At 44.1% G+C, this 21,121-nt stretch overlaps 1 protein-coding gene across 7 annotated transcripts in view; it reads right to left on the bottom strand.

Annotated features, from left to right (window-relative positions):
- Positions 1-595: 595 nt before the first annotated feature.
- The window catches only part of PPEF2 (protein phosphatase with EF-hand domain 2), a 29,657-nt gene continuing 9,131 nt past the window's right edge, over positions 596-21,121 (bottom strand). For 2 of the 7 annotated variants that reach the window (XM_037150179.2, XM_037150178.2), the window contains exons 3-16: positions 19,579-19,636; positions 18,357-18,532; positions 16,861-16,975; positions 15,812-15,858; positions 14,814-14,980; positions 14,314-14,350; positions 14,072-14,221; positions 11,436-11,822; positions 9,055-9,240; positions 7,238-7,380; positions 5,992-6,098; positions 3,914-4,077; positions 3,117-3,204; positions 596-1,354 (exon numbers count right to left, since the gene is read on the bottom strand). In XM_037150179.2, the coding sequence (XP_037006074.2) occupies positions 1,101-1,354; positions 3,117-3,204; positions 3,914-4,077; positions 5,992-6,098; positions 7,238-7,380; positions 9,055-9,240; positions 11,436-11,822; positions 14,072-14,221; positions 14,314-14,350; positions 14,814-14,980; positions 15,812-15,858; positions 16,861-16,975; positions 18,357-18,532; positions 19,579-19,636 (2,079 nt within the window). In that variant the 3' untranslated portion in view covers positions 596-1,100. Of the gene's footprint in view, positions 1,355-3,116; positions 3,205-3,913; positions 4,078-5,991; positions 6,099-7,237; positions 7,381-9,054; positions 9,241-11,435; positions 11,823-14,071; positions 14,222-14,313; positions 14,351-14,813; positions 14,981-15,811; positions 15,859-16,860; positions 16,976-18,356; positions 18,533-19,578; positions 19,637-19,777; positions 19,906-21,121 lie in introns of all 7 variants that reach the window. The other 5 variants (XM_053655707.1, XM_053655708.1, XM_037150182.2 and 2 more) reach the window with 5 other exon arrangements.

Below are 21,121 nucleotides of genomic sequence, written 5' to 3' on the forward strand. Positions count from 1 at the left end.
CGTGTGGGTGGGTTTGTGTACATTCTAGGACCCTGTGGGTCTGTCAAACAAACTCTCCTGTGAGGCTGGAAGTCTCTCCCAGCACCTGAACCCCCACAGGTATTTTCAATGGGTATTTTGAGGCTTTATTTCCCCAAGCTGGGACCCTGGGTTGCCTGGTCTGTCTTGCTCCCCAGTTTCACCTGGTTTATCTGCATGGGAATGTGGGACCGTCCAGTCAGCCAGCTGCCTTGTGCACTGTGCCCCGCTTCACAATCGCTGCCTTGCTGTCTGCCCGCTGCCGACTAGTGCGCCTGGGGTTTGTCAGCTGCTGCCTAGCCTGCCCAGTGCCACCACTCTTTTTGCCACGACCCCTCTCCACCTGGCCTCCCAACTCCACCCCTCCTACCAGTCTGGATGAATGTGTCTATTTTAACTCCTTGGTTGTAGGACTTCCATACAGTTCAATTTTCTGGCAGTTCTGGTTTTTATTTTGTTTCTAAATTGTTGTTGTCCTTATTTTGGTTGTGTAAGGAGGCACAGTGTGTCTACCTACACCTCCATCTTGGCCGACTAAACTAGCAATCTTGAAGACTATGTAAAACATAAGAAAGTATTTATAATTAGATGTGGATTTATTCTAAAAAGCAGAACAATTAAATTTTACAATATTATAGTTATAGTAAGAAAAAGTAAATAATAAAGAGAATCCATATGTTTGGGTCACGGGATTTTGTAAATAATTTTCCATAGTTTTCCTTTATCAGTATGGGATTTAAAAAACAACAAATAAAAGGTATAAAACAGAAACAATGAGGGTGTTGAATGATCAGTGATTCATTATGGGGTAAACTTCAGAATTAAAAATACCTATACCTGGGTCCCACCTTGTGAAAATTCTGAAATGGGTTTGTTCCTATATATTTAAAAATACACACACACACACACACACACACACACACACACACATGACTCCCACAAACACACAGGGAATTGTGATGCATGTTGGTCAGCAAATTTCCAGCATAAAGCTCCATAAATCTATGGAGAATAAGGGAGCTATAGCGGTGACAAGCTTGGCATCACTTATGAGGCAATGTGGGTAACAGAAACCAAACTCTTTAGTGTGCTCCTGGCTGGCCGGCTCCGCCGTCGTTAGTGTTTGGGGCCTGCGGGCAGCCTGAGTCACTGCCCTCCAAGCAGGACTGCTCCACAAGGCGGAAGGCCTCCAGGAACTCATTGATGTCGATGTGGCCATCCTTGTTGAAATCAATGCTCCGGGCAAGGTCACAGACACAGTCATCTGTGATGTCAGTCTTCATATGAGAGCTGAACAGCTTCCAAGTCTGCCTGAACTCGTCCAGTGAGATGAACCCTTACCAGAGAGGGGGAAGTCGCTTCAGTTAGTCAGTCTGTTTCGATGGCCATTTCCTCTCACATTCTTACAAGAACACCTGCTCCCTGCTGTGAAACAGACGAAGGCAACCAAAGCCTAGTATCTAATTTAAACCCAAGGGAAATGGCGCAAACTACTAAATCAGTGGTGGTTCTTAGCTGGAAGCAATTTTGCTCTGCTCCCTCTAGAGACATTTGTCAATGTCTAGAGACATTTTTGATTGCCATAACTGGGGCAAGGGGGTTGTTACTGGCATCAAGTAGGTAAGGGCTAAGGATGCTACTAAGCATCCTAGAATACATAGGATACACCTCAAAACAGAGAATTATTCAGACAAAAATGTCAATAGTGCCTCTGCTGAGAAATTCTGCATTAAATCATCCCAAATATATATTAATTTATTCTAAGCAGAATAAAAGCCTTTGACCCATGGTCAGTTGATTTTTACAAGCGTTCCAAGACTATTCAATGATCCAGCAACTCGATGCCTAGGAATATATCCTAAGAGAATTGAAAACATGTTCACGCAAAAAGTTGAACACAAATATTCACAGCAGCATCATTCATAATAGCTACAGTGGAAACAATTCAAATGTTTGTCAACCAATGAATGGATAAACAAAATGTGATATATCCATACAATGGACTATTATCCACTGTACAAGTAATAAAGAACTGACACAAGCTAAAACATGGATGACCCTTGAAAACATTATGATAAGTGAAGGAAAGAAGCCAGGCACCAAAGGCCATATATCCTATGGATCCATTTATATAAAATGTTCAGAACAGGCAAATCCATAGACATGGAAAGCAGATTAATTGTGGCCAAGGGCTGGTGGAGAAGGGACAGGGAGTGGGAGTGACTGCTACTGGGTATGAGCTTCTTTTTCAGGTGATGACCATGTTCTAAAATTAGATAGCAGTGATAGTCACACATACTTGTGACTATACGAAAAAACCACTGACCTGAACATTGTTTAAATAAAGATTTTATTTATTTATTTTTAGAGAGAGGGGAAGGGAAGGAGAAACAGGGGGAGAGAAACATCAATGTGTGGTTGCTTCTCATGCACCCCATACTGAGGACCTGGCCCAAAACCCAGGCAAGTGCCCTGACTGGGAACTGAGCTGGTGACTTGGGTTCTCAGGCCAGTGCTCAATCCACTGAGCCACACCAGCCAGGGCTAACCTGAACATTTTAAATGGGGAAATTATACGGTATGTGATTTATACATTTAAAAAATACAGGAGAAATAATATTGAAAAAGGCCCTTGGACCTTTAGGGAAACAAGGTGAGGGTATATGGGACCTCACTGTACATTTTTTGGTAACTTCCAATGAATGCATAAGTATTTCAAAGTGAAAAGGTTTTTAAAAATACTTCAGGAGTGAGATCGCAAAGGCCTTTCTATTCCAGATGCTCTCCATCACTTTGTGGCTATTTGTTAGACCTATATTTGTTAGAACTATAAGGGCTATCACAGCTATTAATAATCATTGTTGCTAAAAGAAGTCCTTATTCAGTTGGTCCTCACTCTTCTCTTCAAACCCTCTTCTGCACAAACTGCTGGCACTGTTGAAGTACTTTTCTAGTTTCTGCCATTTATATGCATGGTCATTCCTGACTTGGCTCCCCAATGCTTGAGCAGAGAGCTAAATAATGAGGGAGGAGGCCAGCAGGTGGGAGGCAAAATACTTGTTATGTGTCAGGAGTGACAGGACAATGGGTGCCTTTACCTGAGTGATCGCTGTCTATGATCCTAAAAATGGTCTCCAGGTTGGATCGGTTTCGATACAGTGTTTCCAGCAAACTTGACTGGATGTTCTGCAAGAAAAAACTCATTTTCCTTCTATACCTTCTTTAGCTTGTCCTAATACATGGTCAACACACAATCAATCCTGACATTAAAACACTCTTGGAAAAACCTGAAGATGTTCTACCATCTCTTCACCCTCGACCCCTTCAGCCTACCAAATAATCTGATGGTTTAAGCGTATGTAGCCCATGATAAAAATATTCTAAAGCTGGGCCTGGTGATGGCCACACATATCTGCAAATATACTTAAGATCATTGAATGGTATACTTTAAACAGAAGAATTGCATAGAATATGAATTATATTGCAATAAAGCTATTTTTTAAAAATACCTAGCATTCATACACATATACATACACACATTCAATGTGTATTTACTGAATAAATACTTTTTTTAATGGAGAAAGCAGCATGAAGCCATGGAAGTCAGACCTGGCTTTGAGTCTCAGCTCTATAACTTAGAAACTCTGTGACCTGAGGCAGGTGACTCAGCCTCTCTGATCAGTGTTCTCATGGGTACAATGGGGCTGATAATATTATCTCTTGGGGTGATGTTAAGGATAAACTGAAGTCTGACATATGGAAACCCAACAAATAGTTATTCCCTTTTTCCATTCCTTTTCAGATTCTTATTATTTGATTGTTTTAAATTCAAAGTTGCCCATAAGAGGCTTTGTGGTCCACAATATGTCCTCGTTCATCATTTTCTCACCATTACCTTGAAACTTGGTTGTTCTTTGGCCAAGTCTTCCAGCCAGGACTTGTACTCCAGCATGTTACCTGCTGAGCTATTCACCAGCTGTGGCCTCAGCACCCGCCACGGCAGCCCCAGGCGCAGCACCGACTCCACGGCTGCTGCCCACTCGCCCAGGGGGATTAAACCTACAGGAAGGAGCAAACTCGCTGACTGGTCACCTGCAAGTCCAGTTTCCTGCCCAACACTGCATACCTTTTATCCTGACCTTCTTCTTACTATCTAGAGGTAATAGAAATAACGAACACTGTCATTATTTTTGTTGGGCATGGCAGATGAAGTGCAGTTGGGAAGCAGAGTTGCCAGATGAAATACAGGATGCTCAGTTAAATCTGAATTTCAGACAGACCATGAGGTATAAGGATATCCCAAATATTGCATGGGATATATTTACATTTAAAAATTATTTGTTATCTGTCTGTAATTCAACTTTAATTAGGCATCCCCTTTTTATTTGCTAAGTATGGCAATGCTACTGGAAGCCACACAAGACTTATACATAACTGTATAAATCATTACACATATACAGCATCAGTTGTTCGTACAACCGATATTACTATAACTATGTGATGGTTGTTGCTGTCTTATAATATGGGTACATGCAGCCAATGTTCGTTACACATTCCACTGAGCTAAGACAACATTTCTAGCTTGATTAATAGAACATGGAACAGATAAATATTGGATCGGCCAAAAAAGTTGTCTTTTTTTTTCATAAGATGGCTCTAGTAATACTTAGTTGTCTTTAACTTCATTCAAAACAGTTTTGTTAGACTGCATTGTGACAACTGTCATATCAGCATGCATTTTTTAAAAGATTTTATTTACTTATCTTTAGAGGGGAAGGGAAGAAGAGAGGAAGAGAAATATCAATGTACAGTTGCCTCCCGTGTGTCTCCTGCTGGGAACCTGCCTGCAACCCAGGCATGTGCCCTGACTGGGAATTGAACCGCAACTGTCTGGTTTCCAGGCCCATGCTCAATCCACTGAGCTACACCAGCCAGGGCTCAGTGTGCATTTTTTAAAAAACACCAAATTGTTGAATTTTTGTGTAGCCATTTATATTGAAGATGGAAGAAAATAAGCAACATTTTCTGGATATTATGTTATATTATTTCAAGAAAGGTTAAAAATGCAACTGAAGTGCAAAAGAAGATTTGTGCAGTGTATAGAGAAGGTGCTGTGACTGATCAAATGTGTCAAAAGTGGTTTGCAAAGTTTCGTGCTGAAGACTTCTCGCTGGATGGATGTTACCCAGGCAGGCGGACCAGTTGAAGTTGGTAATGATCAAATTAAGAGATTAACTGAGAAAAATCATTGTTCTACTATGTAGGAGATAGCCAACATACTCAAAATATCCAAATCAATAACATTATTGGTGAAAATAAAATCTGTGTCTTGTATTTTATAAAAAAACTAAACAGATTTTTTTAGCCAACAACATACACACTTAACAACAACAAGAAGCCAAATTATTGACTTTTTTTTTTGGATACATTCTTGTAACTGGCTCTACCTGTTGGTTTTGTTTTTTAAATCCTCACCTAAGGATATGTTTTTATTGATTTTAGAGAGAAAGGGGGAGAGAGAGACACACACATATCAGTGTGAGATATACATCTACTGGTTGCTTCCTGTATGTGCCCTGACTGGGGATTGAACCCCAACCTAGCTATGTGCCCCGTCCAGGACCCGAACCTATAAACTTTTTGGTGTACGGGATGATACTCCAACCAACTGAGCCACCTGGCCAGGGCCTCCTGTTGCTTTTGCTTAGTTCCGGCCTTGACACCCTGCCCTTGACTCCATTTCTTTTCACCATCCCCATCTATATTCAGCCAAGTTCACATTCTGCCAAGAGCATGGAATTTTAAAATTTAGAAAAGATAACTGGGACACTAAGTTGAATAAAATGGAGGAAGTCATCAAAGAGGTCTTTTGGCCATCTGTTCACTCAACAAATATTTATTTGCTAACTACTGCAAAAACAAAAATATTTTTGGCCAGCTCCCCTTATGAATATTTTACTTGGTTAGTCTTACCAGTTTTATCTTTATCGTGCTTCTTAAATTCATCAAGAAGATCTGAGGAATGAGCAAATAACTTGTTTCGCAGAGCTCTTAGAGCCGACTCCTCGACTCGGCTAATCCTGAGACAGGAAAAAAAAAAGGAACATTAAAAAAATTACCACAGAAGAAAAAGTCCTAGGTTCTTACTACACTTCACCTCTCAATGTTTCAAACCACCAAGGGCTCAGTTTTTGAGGGAAGAGCTCTACTTCCTATTTCTCCCCACCGCTCCCCGACGTCTCCCTACCGTGCGCAGACAGGATCAGTCTGCGGGATGCTGTCTTTCCCAGTACAGAATAGTGGTTAGAGTGGACGTGCTGGAGAAAGGCCACCCTCATGGCAAAGTTATGTAACTGTGCTCTACCTCTGTTTGCCCCTCTGCAAATAGGGATAAAAATGGTACCTTCCCCTTCTTTGGTCCCCCCAAAACAGTATCTGTTAGTAGCTTTATACTCTGGGGACATCTTGATGGGAGGCAGTGTTGCATGGTTGTTGGTGTGTGAGTTCTAAAATACAACTGCCTGGGTCAAGGACAACTTTCATTGCTTATTAGCTGTGTGACCATGGGCCAGCTGATGTAACCTCTGTTCCTTAATGACCTCATCTATAAAGCTGAATGTTATTAACACGATGTATTTCATAAGTTCATTATGAGACATAAATTCTTTATAATAACATTTAATATGTGGTATGTTCCAACAAAGATTACAATCCAGAATCACTGCAACAGAAGTAGCCATTGAAGTAGTATTATATATCACCTTCCTAGGAGGGAGGGCCATCATTAACAAATGTGTACTCTGAACCCCATCTGCTACATCCAGATAGTGAAAGAACCTTTGTTGTGTGGGGTCCATAGGGTAGCACAAACTTTCCAAGGATGAGAGAAAACAGAAGAGTGGCCCTGGAAAGAGTTGGTGGCCTGGTCTTTGGACATCATTCAAAATGCACCCACTGAGAATAATTTCAATAAAAGCAAATTTTCAAGAAGCACATTTGCTCCCTCTATTAATGAGGGGTAGACAGAGATTTCTGAGTGTATGGAGAAGGAAGAGACCCCTGTCTAGTATGTCTGTTATAGGTCGACCTTACTGCTGATGGAGCTAAACGCTGGCTTCTCACTTAGAATTTAGCTGAATGTAAGGACATTTGATACTGTAAAGAGTCCCTATACACTATAATTCTGTTTTTCTGAAAATCATTCACTGGAAAGTCTTGCCTTTGCCTCATGGTCAGCCTGTGGGTCGCCTTGTTAGCCTGATACTGCACGATGTGCGGGCGCAGGGCCGGCCCCAGCTTGACGTAGGCCCCTCTGTTACTGCCAACCTCGTAGTAGTTGGAGGCAGAGAAGATGGTTAGCACCTAAAACAAGAAAGAAGAGAGACAGGCATTCGGCTTCACAGAAGAACTCGTTGCCCTCAGTCCTAGAGGGCCCAACCCAATTTCAGGGGTGGCCATTTCTCCCTGACCTTGCCTATGGGTCTTATTTTTTTAAGTCATTAAAGCTAGTACGGCAGGAGTTGTGAGTCAAGTAATGAAAACTTGATTTCTGATAGAACATCCACAACATATTTTCTTCACATTTTTGTCCCAAGTGAAAATAGCAGATGCCATTAAAAAAATTCACTGATTCAACTCAGAGACAAACCAAGTCCCAACAAACGAGAATGGCCATACAACCAGCAGGCAGATCAGGTTGTGGCTGGTGTGAGGCCTCAAAGCAGTTCCCTACAGTGCTGTGCCCCCTGAGATGCTCAGTGAGACAAGTACCATCGTCAGTACATTGGGAAATGCTAGTCACTGAATCTTTTCTTGGAGATTCACTACGAATATAGGGAATTAAATGTTCTCAGAAGTCCTGCAATAAAGAAGTTTATAAAAACATTTAACCAAACATTTCTTACACTACTGGATCTCAAATTTTTTTTTTGCACAGAAGCCTGTTATTTTCCTGTAGAGTTAGTATTTCTGGGAATACACTCACCTTAATGGTATTAGGCTCAGCAAACAGCATAGGGTTTAGAGATGTGCAAAGATTAGTCAGGACATTAATTAGGATCCTGAGGGGACAAACTATCCAGAATCCCCGCCTGGGGCACAGTGCTGAAATCCTGTTACCCTGGAGTGTTTTTTTGAGACAGGCAACAGTGAGGAATATCACCAAAACAATAGGGATATGACTGGGAAAACACCAGCCCACATGTCCACCCATGAAATGGGAACATACTTCCCCTTACTTTCCTCTCAGAGTATCAATAAGCAGTGGCCTCAATCAAATTGTGAGTTTTAAAGAGGCTAGTAATGCCACTGCTGGAAATACATCCTAAGAATCCCAAAACACCACTTCGAAAGAACTCATGCACCCCTATGTTCATAGCAGCACTATTTACAATAGCCAAGTGCTAGAAACAGCCTAAATGCCCACCAGTAGATGAATAGATCAAAAACCTGTGGTCCGTTTACACAAGGGAGTACCACACAGCAGAAAGAAAGAAAGAGGGAGCTCCTACTTTTTGCAACAGCATGGATGGAACTGGAGAGCATTACACTAAGTGAAATGAGCCAGTCAGTGAAAGACAAATACCATATACCTCTCACTTGTAAGAGGAATCTAATGAACAAGATAAACTAACAAGTAAAACAGAACCAGAGACACGGAAACATGAAACGGACTGACAGCTGCCAGAAGGGAGGGGGAGGGAAATACCAATGGAAAGAAGGGGAAGCGACCAGTCAGATATAATGTATGAATGGCCCATGGACATGGACAACAGTGTGGGGACTGACTGTGGGGGCAAGGTGTGGGCTGTGCCCAGGTAGGCAACGGGGGAAAAATTGGGATAACTATAATAGAATACATAATAATTATAAAATAAAAAGGCTATTAAATTCAAGGATAAATGACTGTAAAGGACCTAGTTACTTTGAGTGAGTGGATAACAGATACAAGGCACAGCTGACTGTGAAAAGCGATTGCCCTTCCAGGCCCCGGGAGCAATGGGGAGTACTTTTGTGATACTGCACAGGTCCACCCACCTTGCGGCTGTGGCAGAATTCATAGCCTTCGGGTTTGCACTCGTGTGAGCGGATCAGGAACTGCAGATTGTATTTCTGCAGCAACTGTTTTGTCACATTTGGCCCAAAATAACAGCCTCCTCCTCGAACAGTGTTGGCCTTGCAGCCGTCCTGAGCCATGGGATCACTCCACAGTATGTCTACGACCTGGAGAGAACAAGAGACGGTGTCTTTCCTAAAAACTAGGCCCATATTCATCGAGAGTCATTCCTGTGAAAGGAGGAAGAAGAAGAAGAGGAGCAGAGTAGGAGGGGCAGGAGAAGAAGAAAAGATATTTGACTAGAGATAAGTGAATAAATGTTTATGCAATCAATATTTGACATAGAGCTTTTGGACCTCTATGATTCGCAAATTTTTTATTAAAAAATGAGTACATGCATGTGCATATTGTTTGACTAGTACATACCCACTTTCTTGAAAATAAATCTTATTTGGAAGCTCAATGCATAGATTAAAACAGGAGCTGCTCTGACAGAGCTTTGGTCTTGGCCAGTACCCCACCGTCAGTCGGCACCAGTACTGCAGGCTCCCGGACATTTCCCCCAAAGAGAAGGCAGGGGTCCTGGGGCCAACAAGGGTCTCTCTCATGCAGCATCGCAGGGCCAGATGTGGTCCTGGGAAAGTGCGATAGGACATTTTCTTTCTTAAAGTAATTTCAGAATTTTTGAAGGAATTTGCAGAGGAGCTGAGCAATTTTTCTAGCAATTCAGATTCTTATCTAGTCTGTTGTTACTACTCAGGAAAACACTGACTGCTAGTTTTACCCAACTCGTACGAAATAATTGGGTGCATTTTGGCTGATGACACCTAATACTTTCTTAAATGTACTTTAAAGGGGAAAATGCATTTGATGTGTAAATATTAATACATTATTATTAAGTCATGTTTTGCAAAACAAGAGACTTGTGTTTTAAAAAAAGGTTCTGAGCTGATATTGAAGGCCATGTCGATGACACAGAGAGAAGACGACTTAAACTCAACATCTCTTTCTCTGGGGAGAGAGCTGCACCTCCACCTCTTTCTCAACACCCTCCATCCAATCACTCAGCAGGTTCTAGTAATGGTAGCCCCTAAATAGTTCTGAATTCCTTCCTTTTTGTTATTGGATGAACCACTAAAAATTGACATTTTTATAGGTCAAAACAGTTGAATACCAGCATGTGCACACAATTCTATTAACACTGCTACACAAGACCACCATCTTCATCCCCTTTGGATTACAATAGCAGGGTTTTTATGTTTTTTGAAAGATTTTATTTATTTATTTATTTTTAGAGAGAAGAGAAGGAAGGGGAAAAGAGAGGGAGTGAAACATGGACATGTGAGAGATACATCAATAGGTTGCCTCTGGCACACCCCCAACTAGGGAGTTAGCCCGCAACCCTGACATGTGCCCTGACTGGGAATCGAACCAGCAACCTTTTGGTTTGTAGGCCAACATTCAGTCCACTGAGTCACACCAGCCAGGGCTGGATTACAATAACAGTTTTTAAAGGGGTCTCCCTGCCACAGTCTTGCCCTGGTGAAATGTGCCTTCGTTTGGCTGCCAGAGTCAGCTGCAGGTCCACCTTAGAGATATCGCATGTTGGTTCTAGACGACCGCGATGAAGTGAGCTGTAATGCACTTCATTACAATGAAGTGAGCTTTCAAAGCTCAATGAAGTGAGCTTTTTGCAGACGAACGGTTTTGCCCTTGATTGGTTAAAAAAAAAAAGCAACATCCATAGGACAGAATAAAGTGCAGTGCAACAAAACGAGGTGTGCCTTTGGCAGGCACTTTGAATACCTCCTCAGTATCTATTAGTTTCCCATGCTAACAAAACTCTGGGTGTCTGGGTGGCAATGTGTCAAGCTAAGTACTCGATTTTCCAGTGTTCCTTGCAGCTGGGAGTAGCCATGTGACACAGTTCTGGAGATTTTGGAAAAGCCTTTGATTGCCTGAAACAGCACAGAAGCTACTGACACAGCCCTTTCGTCTTTGAGCTACAGCAGCCACCTTTCTGACATGTTAAAAAACAGATGAACAAAAAAACCATATAATAGCATCCAAGAAATCGTGGCTTATGTTTTACCCCAGTGATGCCAGGTTACTAAACCAAGCTTACTGGGGCAAAAGAGCCTAGCCGTGACATCTTCCATCCTTCCTAAAACTCTAAAATATATGAGTCATTAGGCAAATAAGAACATCTTTTGGGGATGTTCTAACTCCAGGGATAGAGAAAGAGGGGCAAAAAAAAAATCTTGAATTTACATGGAAAGATGAGATTTGATTGTGTTTTTTTTAAATCCTTAGTCCCTCCTGACCGCAGCCAAAGTGTGGCGCAGCACCTGGCCACACCCACCTGCCGCCACTCCTCCTGAGTGGGCTCCGGCAGCTCCCCTGCTTCCGAGTCGGCTTCTGCCCCGGAGGGCCCGGCCTCCTCCTTCTCCTTGATCACCGGGAAGCCGGCTTGCTGCCGGCACCTCTCCAACTCCAGGTCCACGGAGCGCCTCGCCTGCCAGGAGAGCCATCTGGGGGCCAGGGGACCACCGCAGGGGACGCTGGAGGAGCGTCCAGTTTTGTGGGTCTGGTGGGAGCTGAGTCGAAGGGGCGAAGAGGGGAGAGAGCGGCTCTGGGGGAGAAACCACGGCGAGGGGCTCCCTGCAGAGCCGGTCTGCTTGGCTTGTCCCTTCTCCTCCACCTGCTTCTCGTTCTCTTTTCTTGTTTTGCACCTCAAGGTGGAAACAATCTACAAATGCCCAGAAAACACACAGATGGTGAGCGAAGCCAGAGGTCCTTTTTGAGTAGCGCTTTGGCGTCACGCCCGCGCTCCTCCTCACTCTGGGGCCCAATGGCCCAGAGCAGCGCTGGCGGTGAGCGGTTGCTCTGGCTCGGGACAAGACAGTCACGGAACTTGAGAGTGAGCCTTCAGAAATTCTTACAGCCATTTGACATGGCTATGAGATCCAAGCTCATAATCAGGGGGCTTCCACTTTTTGTTTGAATTTCATTTTTCTGGTAATTCATATATATATATATATACATATGAATTATATATGTTGTATTTTACAAAAGTTTTACTCTTTGACAAATAGGAAATTTATAAAACCTGGTCCTTCACCACAGATGATTCAATAAATGCTACCCTATGTTGTGATTTCTCTCTGGGAGCCTAATGACTTTAAGACAAAGATGAGAAAGGGCACCCCTTTGTCAGGAAGATGAGTGCTTATCGACTCCTCTGCTTGTTTCTCAGATGCTAAAAGCGGAGGAGAAGATGCAGCTCATGGCTGAGAACTGGTGGGGAAGGAGAAACCCGAGCTTGCTGTTGCAGGTTGTCCTATCTTACCTATAATCGCCCCTGTTGAGGAAGGACAGGGGAGGGGAAGGGATCATCTCTTTTCAGCCTAAGTGGGAAGAAGGACTGAGTACGGTCCCTTTCACTGACCCAGAGCCATCACGGTGCTGTGACCAGGCTGAGAATGTAGAGGACACATGCGGAGAGAATTCTGATTACAGGAAAGAGAGGGGTCAGCCCACAGAGCAGAGCTGCAGCATGGAGCAGCCATGCCTGGCAGGCCCGAGTGCCGCAGTGAAAACTGAGGGACAGGACTTCCGCGAGGATATCAGTGAAAAAGGCCTGGTTCGCCACGGGGTCTCTGTGCAAGCACATGGTCAAAGAACATCTATTCTGCAAATAGACATAAGAGCTGTGGTACCAGAAAGTCGTGTCCCAGTGTGGACTGGCTTAGGGCAAGAACAACGAAGGACACTCAGAGAGGGTCAGCAGACCCCGAATGATGTTTGAAGAGGAATCCGGATCAGAGACAGTAGAACAGAGGCTTTTCTCTAACATCGAACAAGCGCGAATTGTTTCCTGGGCCGTTACCACCCTGGGCCCAGAGAGTCAAAGACCACAAAACGTGAGCAGATTCACAACCACCTCTTGCTCTTCTCGTTGCCGACTCACATGGAGGGGCAGGCTGTCAGCCCCACCACCCCTTCCATCCTCAGGTAACTCCATTTTAAGGATGCTATTATCTGCTCGAAGATAGAGCTCAGCTTTGATTCTTAAGGAGAATGTCACTGTTAATATACAGAGAGCCCTTTCCAAATAGGGGCTGTTTGGGGCACTTCACAGGAATTAATTGATTAATCCTGAGGCCACCTCTGTGAATTAGCATCCTCATTTAATGCTATGAATTAGCACCCTCAATCCGAGCTTTACACACATTAATTGGGTAGCCCTCACACCCCTATGAGGTAGCATCCCTATATACAGTAGACAGAAGACTGAGGCACAGAGATGCCAAGACTGTACCAGGACTGAATGCAGATAACTGACCCCAGAGCCCAGTTTTCTCTGTGCTTTCCTGCCACAGGGTCCCGGACTCTGCACAAATCACTACATCTTCCTCCCCGGAGCTTTGCCAACCAGCTGTTGGGAAGTTGGCTTTCTGCTAAACTACAGAAAATACACTGTTCTCTAGTATTGTTTCCCAAAGCTCCTGCTTCTCCTGTGTTTACATAATGAAATGGGAGCCTCCTCATGAGATAATCTGCTCTATTGTGACTTGCTGTCTCTCCCTGGATGCAGCTGACTAGAAATATCTAAATTGAAAAAAAAAAAAAGCGAAGTACCACACAACCTGCAGAATAGGCAAAGGAAATACTAAGAGCTGGTTCCATACCACCTGGGGCCTTCCCTCTCTGTCAAGAATGTGAAAGGTTGAGATTGCAGAGACTCTGAAAGGGGGTTTTATGAGGAGCTTCGGAGGGAGCTATTGAAAATGTTGCAGGCCTCCCCTCTTCCACCTCCGCTCAAGGGTTCACAAAGGTCTGGCTCCCAACAGGGTCCCTGTGCCAGCGCAGAGTCAAAGAATAGGGACCTTCTGCAGACAGACATAAGGACTGTGATACCAGGAAGCAGACATCTATGTTGACAGTGACACTGGGCATTTTGGTGAAATTTGCATGGTGTCATTACCCAGCCAGTACCTTGTGCCTGTCTAGTTTAGACAGAAGCTCTAGGTCGGTCCTGTCTGACACCCCGCCATGAAGAATCAGGACTTTCTCATCAACCAGCGTGGCCAGGGGGAGCCAACAGAAAACATCTTGCAGCATTTTTAGTATTTTCTTGCCATGCATCTAAAAAATGATGTGAACGAGATACTAAGTTTCAAATAATTCACCCAACTTTTCCGAACTCAGAGAAACTTTTGCTTTCAGAGGCAGCGCACCTTGTATTTATGCATTACTTCCTTGGTGAAGCCGTATCTAGATTTAGAAGGAAAAAGAGATATGAAATTTAGTGAAAATAGCTATGGCACAACTGCATTTTTATAAAATGCATATTCTATGTACATGTACTTAACTATATAGAAAAGAGACTAATTGCCAACATGTTTATGATGGTAACATTTTCTCTGGGTAGACAAAGTATCCTATATTTTAATTTTCTTCCTTTTGCTTGCCTATATTTCTTACTTTTTCTATAGTTAACCTTTATTGTTTGTATGATAAAGAGTGTGTATATATGAAAAAAATAATGGTTTTATTAGAAAAGTAGGATAATGTGTAAATTTTTAAAAAATATTTTAAGATATCATATGTCATATATTTTACTTTATAAAATTGAAAAACTACTTTTAAAAAGCATCTAACAAATAAGCTCTGACAAAGTAACTTTTTACAATTGCAACAAGTAAATATCAAACACCAAGCACGTGCTAGTTTGTACCGTAAATTCACCAGGTAGTCCTCATGGTTTCCTCGGTTAAGATGGAACTCTTTGGGGTAAACCAACATGAAGGCAAAAAGAACCATCAGGATCTCTACTGAATCGTTGCCTCGATCCACAAAGTCGCCATTGAACACATAGGCTCGCTCTGGTGATGGGAGGCCATTCTTCCCAACAAGCAGACAAGTCCAAGAACAGGCAGAGAAGGAAGGGAGTAGGAAATCAGGTTAAGTGGCCATGTATTTGACTTACATCAGATCTAACACCAGCTCTGAGGCTTCTGGCTTTCCTCCAAATGTGAAAGGTCAGTAAAAGATGGAAATAATTTCTATTGGCTTTATATTTCCTTTCCAGCCAGGCTGAGGTTATGACATGCTCACCAGAATAAATATTTACATACAGCCGGATTGTTGTCATGTGGTGTGTGCATGGGGCACTGAACTTGTGATCCAAAGGCCAGTCATAAGTTCTGGCTGCACTATCTTTAATTAACTTGTTATTACAAGTGCCATAGATCCCTCGGGATTAAACAAGACAATACATGGCAAAATGCTTCGGGAAATGTAGTATATATACATATATATAAATATGAAGTTATATTACATCAATAGAATATTCATATATGTTGTTATATGCTCTATATTTTATAGCTCAAAGTGACTATGAAAATAGCTTTTGATTGCTTTGATATTAAATAATTTTATTTATTTAAAAAAGAAAATCAATCGCTGAATGATTTCTTCTCTTTATTAACCTCAGTTGTACTTAAAAGTTTTTAAAACAGTGTACAAATATGTAATAGAATGCAATGCATTCCTGGCTTTTACATTACATATTTGTTACTATGTGGTCTAATACTTTATATATGTATAAATACACTGTGTATATTTAATATTTATAAATCCAAGCAATAATTAATAATTTGTTTAATAGATAGTGCATTCAAACTTCTAAATTCAACCTCAGAAAAAGACAGGAATTAAGTTGAACATTCATACCTTATAAAATATAAATATTAAGTCGTCCAACTGGCCATGTAAATCTCCTAACACAAGTAAAAAAAGAATATCAGTTTTGCTTGGCTCTTACCATCGTTTCTTATTTTTTAGTATAAAAAAAGAAAATGCCCAGAAAAAACTGACAAGATTAAGAAACTTATGGTTATTCATTTTTTCATCCATAAGATAAAGATAAACATTAATTTCTTTTGTTGTAGGGATAGTTAATATTGAAAGCACAATACCTTTTTATGTATAATTTTTCTGTATGTTCTGTACCTTTTTTCATAAACGGTAAACAGCTGAAGCAAAGGTCAGACAGAATTGCAAACCCAGATGAGAAAGGGGGAGGTTTTGCCCCTCTAATACAGGAAGCTGCAACTCACTTTATGGGCCAGGCTTATAAGATCTTTTAAGAGATTTTGGAAATCTGGATTTTCACATGAAATTCTCTAATTTTCAAATATTGGAAGCTAATTAAAAAATTCAAGACCATTTCAGGACCTAGCTATAGGTTCTACGTGGCTTAGAAGTGCTAGTTTATGACATCATGATGTAGCACAGTCTGCCTCCCCTAAGTTAAAGTGGGGTGTCAATTTCTAATGGGTGTTGAAACATCACTGGAAGCATAAGGAGACAGAGAAAACTGTCACAGGATTTCTGTCTGGGAGAACATGTGCGGATGGCAGGGATAATTCACTAGGCCTCCAGGCCTGGTCAAGTAATAATAAACTGTTCTAACAGGGGAGGGTCTGGCTATTTGCAGGGATTTTGTTCTGAACAGAGACCATGAGTTGGGGTCAAATATAAAGTGCTTGGGAAAATAAAGCTGAGGCTGGACCCTGCGACCCCATGGTCTTTCACTGCACCGCCTCTCATTTAAGTAGCTATGGAGTGGATTTGCGATTGCTGTCAGTGTGAAGGAGTGAACTTGGGCCACCCGCATGGCCACTGAGTCTCCCCACAGCCCTGCCTTTCCTCCTTCCCCATCCAGGCAGAGATTTGTTGTTTGGGTCTAGCACATAAAACCATTTCAGACCGGCTCTTACCACACACTGTGATCTCCTCGCTGTAACAGGTCGAGACCCGGTTGATGTTTGGCAGTTGTACCAGGTATTTTCTAGTTTCGTGCAAAAGATTCAAGACATAGCGAGCATGTAGCTGCTACTAGGAGGAAGAGAAGGGAGTGAGGGAAGAAAACAGCACTGATATTCCTGAAGGAAGGTGGGTCTTCCCAATCATCCACAGCCCCAAAAGCGGCCCTAGTAAACTGCCCCTGGGACCCTGTGCACAAATCTTTTCTCTTTCACCCATCCTCTACCCTTGTTTCTGTTTTCCACTGTCACCCAAATACCGAACCAATTTCCTCACTCTGCTCTGTGCAAGGCTCTATGTTGTCTCAGCAAAGCATGAGTAAGTGTATGCGTGCTGCGTGTACTGCGTGACCCTGGCATCACTGGGAAAATCGCCCTAACTCCTCCTGCGGTGAATTAATTCATATGAAAGAGGGGATGATTGGAGTCTGGCCAGGAGCCAGACCCTGACCGCATCCCTCCCCCTCTGCCTCTACCACCAGCGTTTGAAGCCACTATCATCTTTCTCCTGGACTATCGCAGTAGTCTCTTGACTGTTCTCCCTGCTTCAGCCCTTGCTCCCTATACTCTGTTAAGCAAATGGAATGATTACTTTAAAAAGCAAGCCAGATGGTAGCACTTCTGTGCTCAGTGCCACCCCATCTCTTTCAGAAGAGTAAAAGTCCGCCCCCTATCCTCTTGGCCTCCATCTCCTAATGCTCTTTCCCTGGCTCCCTCCTGTCCAGCCACAGTGGCCTTCCCAAGGTCCCCAAGCAGCCCAGGCAGGTCCTGCCTCAGGGCCTCCCCATCCGCTCCCTCTGCCTGGAATGCTTTCCCCCAGAGGTCCACATGGAGCACGCCCTCACCACCTTCGACCTTTGCTCAGAAATGACCTTTTCCTGACGCCTTCCCAGACCACTCTATAAAATTGCCATCTCTCCCACCTAGAACTTAGTTTATTCTTTTGCATAGCTCTTACCACTTTCTATAATATACACAATTTACTTGGGGCCTGGTCAAGTATTAATAAATAACCTATTCTAACAAGGGAGGGTCTGGCTATTTGCAAGTGTTTGTTCTGAACGGAGAGAATGAAAACAGAATTTACTCATATATCATTATTTATTATCTGTCCGTCTCCCCACTAGAAAGCCAGCCCCGTGAGGGCAGGGCTCTGTGCCTGTCTTGCTCACTGCTGTATCCCCAGTGCCCGGAGCACAGCCGGCAGGTAGGGGAGCTCAGCAATTATCTGTGCAATGAATGAATCAAGGGAGATCACGTGATTAGGAGTTTGGTGCACGGGACCTGGTGAGTGATCACAGGGTCTGGCTAAGCAAAGGGGAAGGGGAATTTCCCTAGTGGGCCCATGACACAAACACCCTAAAGCTCTGGCCAGTCCTTCCGCGCCGGTCTGCTCTCCATCTGCTCATCACGTGGAGTGGGACATGACTCAGGTTCCCAGGTGAGCTTACCTGTTTCAGTCTGAAAGCTTCCACCAAGGCAGTTGCGTGGTCGGGAAGGAGTGGGAAGGAGAGGCGTGGCCCCGTGTAATTGTCTGGCACCTCTATGGACTCATAGTCACTGCAGTTGTCCACCTCAGAGTCCTGGGGGCCGCTCTCCTCCGTGAACATGCGGTTCAGGAAGTCCCCTAGTTGGGACAGAAGGGGGGCCAGCTGACGATCAGACGTGCAGTGAGTCCACAGGCAACACAGAGTGGTCTTTCCCCAGACTGTACAGTAAGTCCTCGCTTAATATCGTCAACCAGTCAGCGACTTTAAGTAAAACATCATATAACAAAACCAGTTCTTTACCATAGGCTAATTGACATAAGTAAGAGTTAAGTTCCTACAGAATCTAAACAACCTTATTACAAACAGATGTTGAATAAAAGGACAGTATGAGCACCAGCCTGGCATCAGCTTCAGGAAAGGAGCAGAGAAAGAAAGGGGAAAAGTGACCGCAAGTTAGGATGGGCAGGAGGCAAATGTTCTGTCTTATGTCATCTCCACTGTACCTTTGTTTTAAAAGATTCAGATTTGTTAGACTTAGAAAGGATGGAAATTTAGGGGCCTGGGTTTATTAAAAAGAAAGGAAAAAGCCCGGTGGGAGAAGGCTCGCAGGCAGTTACGTGAAGGGGCGGACGCCTCTGACCTTTCAGGCAATTTCTAACTGCCTGGCCCTGCATCTCTGGCCTCAGGGGTTTTCTGGATGCACAGAGAGCCCTGCTTGGCAGGCCTGAAAATGCTTTGGAATTAACACCCCTTCCTGCCTGGCCCTCTCAGCAGCTTCAACCAAGAACTTTCAGAAGCTGCCATATAGACTGTGGTCCGCTCAGCCTTCAGGTGGGACTGTTCCGAGGAGCGTGTTTTGCAGTACTTGCCATGTGCACTGAGTTGCTGACTTAGTAGGCCGCCCTTTCTTGGCTGCGTTCCCTTCCCTGAATCCCTTCCCACTCCCTTCCCACCCCTGCCCCTACCTGTTTCCTGTATTTAACAAATAAACTCCTTGCCCTCAAAAGTCTTGTCTCCAGGTGTGCTTCTGGAAGAACCTATGTTACAAGTCCACTCCGCTGTTTGTTTATTGTCCTCCTGGCTGCCCCAGATGCATGCTTTTTTCACTCTGAGCATCGTCCATCTCCCCCCAGACCTCTGACCCTGAGACAGGAGGACGTGCCATGTGGAAGCTCATACTCACTCTCGTTGTGACTGCTGGGGGTGAAGTGATCCACAAGGTAGCTGAAGAAATCGTGGAGCTGCAGAAGAACCCAAGCAGACCAGGCTTTAGAGGTGAGTGAGAAGAGAACCCAGGAGTGGTCCAGATTGGCTGCAGCTCCTTGTTGCCCAGGGGCTGCGAGGCAGAGCTGGAGGCAGCCCCCTCCCACATCCTAGCGCACCTTGACCTGGTCTTGCTGCCCAGCGTACTCTATGGACTGGAAGATGCTCCAGGTGCACTGCCGCCTCATCTCCAGGCGTGCCATGTAGCGCCGGTACCACCTCTGGATCAGGGCTGCTGCCTTGAAGGCTGGGACACAGACGGAGAAGCAAGCCTGTGAGCTGGGGTTCCCTGGGCCTGGGGGGAGGTGGGGGCGCCTCTCCACTGTAATGTAGGGACACGATAGTGGGGGAAGCACTGCTTGTTGCTGTTGGTAGGAAGGACTTGCCTTCCCACTGGCCGGGGTGCTCTCGCCCCATTCACGCTGCCCACACCACCTCCATTTTTACCCCTTGGTTATATTCATATCACTGGAGGGGTATGGGAGTTCCCACTTTTTAGTGAAAACATTTATGTGCGTAAAGATGAAAAGGCTGCACCATCAGGATTCTGAGAAGGATAAGGAAAGCGGGGGGTGGGGGGGACTGCAAGGACGCAGCATCCTTGAAGGGTGGCATAATGCAGTGGCTGGGGGTGGAGGACACTTTGATTTGTAACAACAGACTGGCTGTCAGGAGATCTGGGTTCTGGGCCTGAAGCGACCATGACCAGCTATATGGCCTCAGGCAAGTCACCTTCATGGGCCTCAATGTCCTTATCTGGAAAAGGCGATGAACTGGATAAATGACCAGGGAAAACAAAAACCACACAGATGACTACACACTGTATAATGACAGACGGTGATGAGCACTTGCTGGGCTCTGCACTGGCCCTCCCCATATCTGACCACCCTTCAGGCTCAGAGCGCCCCGTTATGATACCTCCATGACTGTGCTGACTGCCAGATACACAGGCAGCCTTCGGGCTTCTCGCTTTGCCAGGAGCTGTGCAAGGTGACTGTTACCGCGGGGTGGCGTGAGTACGTTTAACTCTCCACATGGGCTTTAGGGCCTGTGGTTCAGGGAGGACAGCTGTCCACATCAATGACTAGATTCTCCTTCAGCTCCAGGCCTGGATGTGCCGCCAGTGAAGGATGAGGCATTCGCAGGTAAAGCTGGCTTACAAAGGAAGGCCTGCAGGTTCACTCGGGTCACCCTCATGAACAGTAGACAGACCGATTTAATACATTTAGCTTGCACTAGAGAGCTGATACAACTCTTGCTGATTTCCTTAAGAAAGATGATGGTGGAGTGGGAAAAAAGAACCTGGGAGGAAATCAAGCAAAGCTGAATTTGATTTCCTCTGAGAGAAGAAGATGCTGTACTGTACATATTTCTCAAAGGCACTTACTAAATAATAAGTGATGAGGCTGTAAGTCCACGTTCAGAAGAGTGAAAGAAGTGCCCAGGGTAAGTGCGACATGCCC

Source organism: Artibeus jamaicensis, unplaced genomic scaffold (genome assembly GCF_021234435.1).
Source record: "Artibeus jamaicensis isolate MK-2021 breed Jamaican fruit bat unplaced genomic scaffold, CSHL_Jam_final scaffold_1031, whole genome shotgun sequence".
NCBI classification, from domain to species: domain Eukaryota; kingdom Metazoa; phylum Chordata; class Mammalia; order Chiroptera; family Phyllostomidae; genus Artibeus; species Artibeus jamaicensis.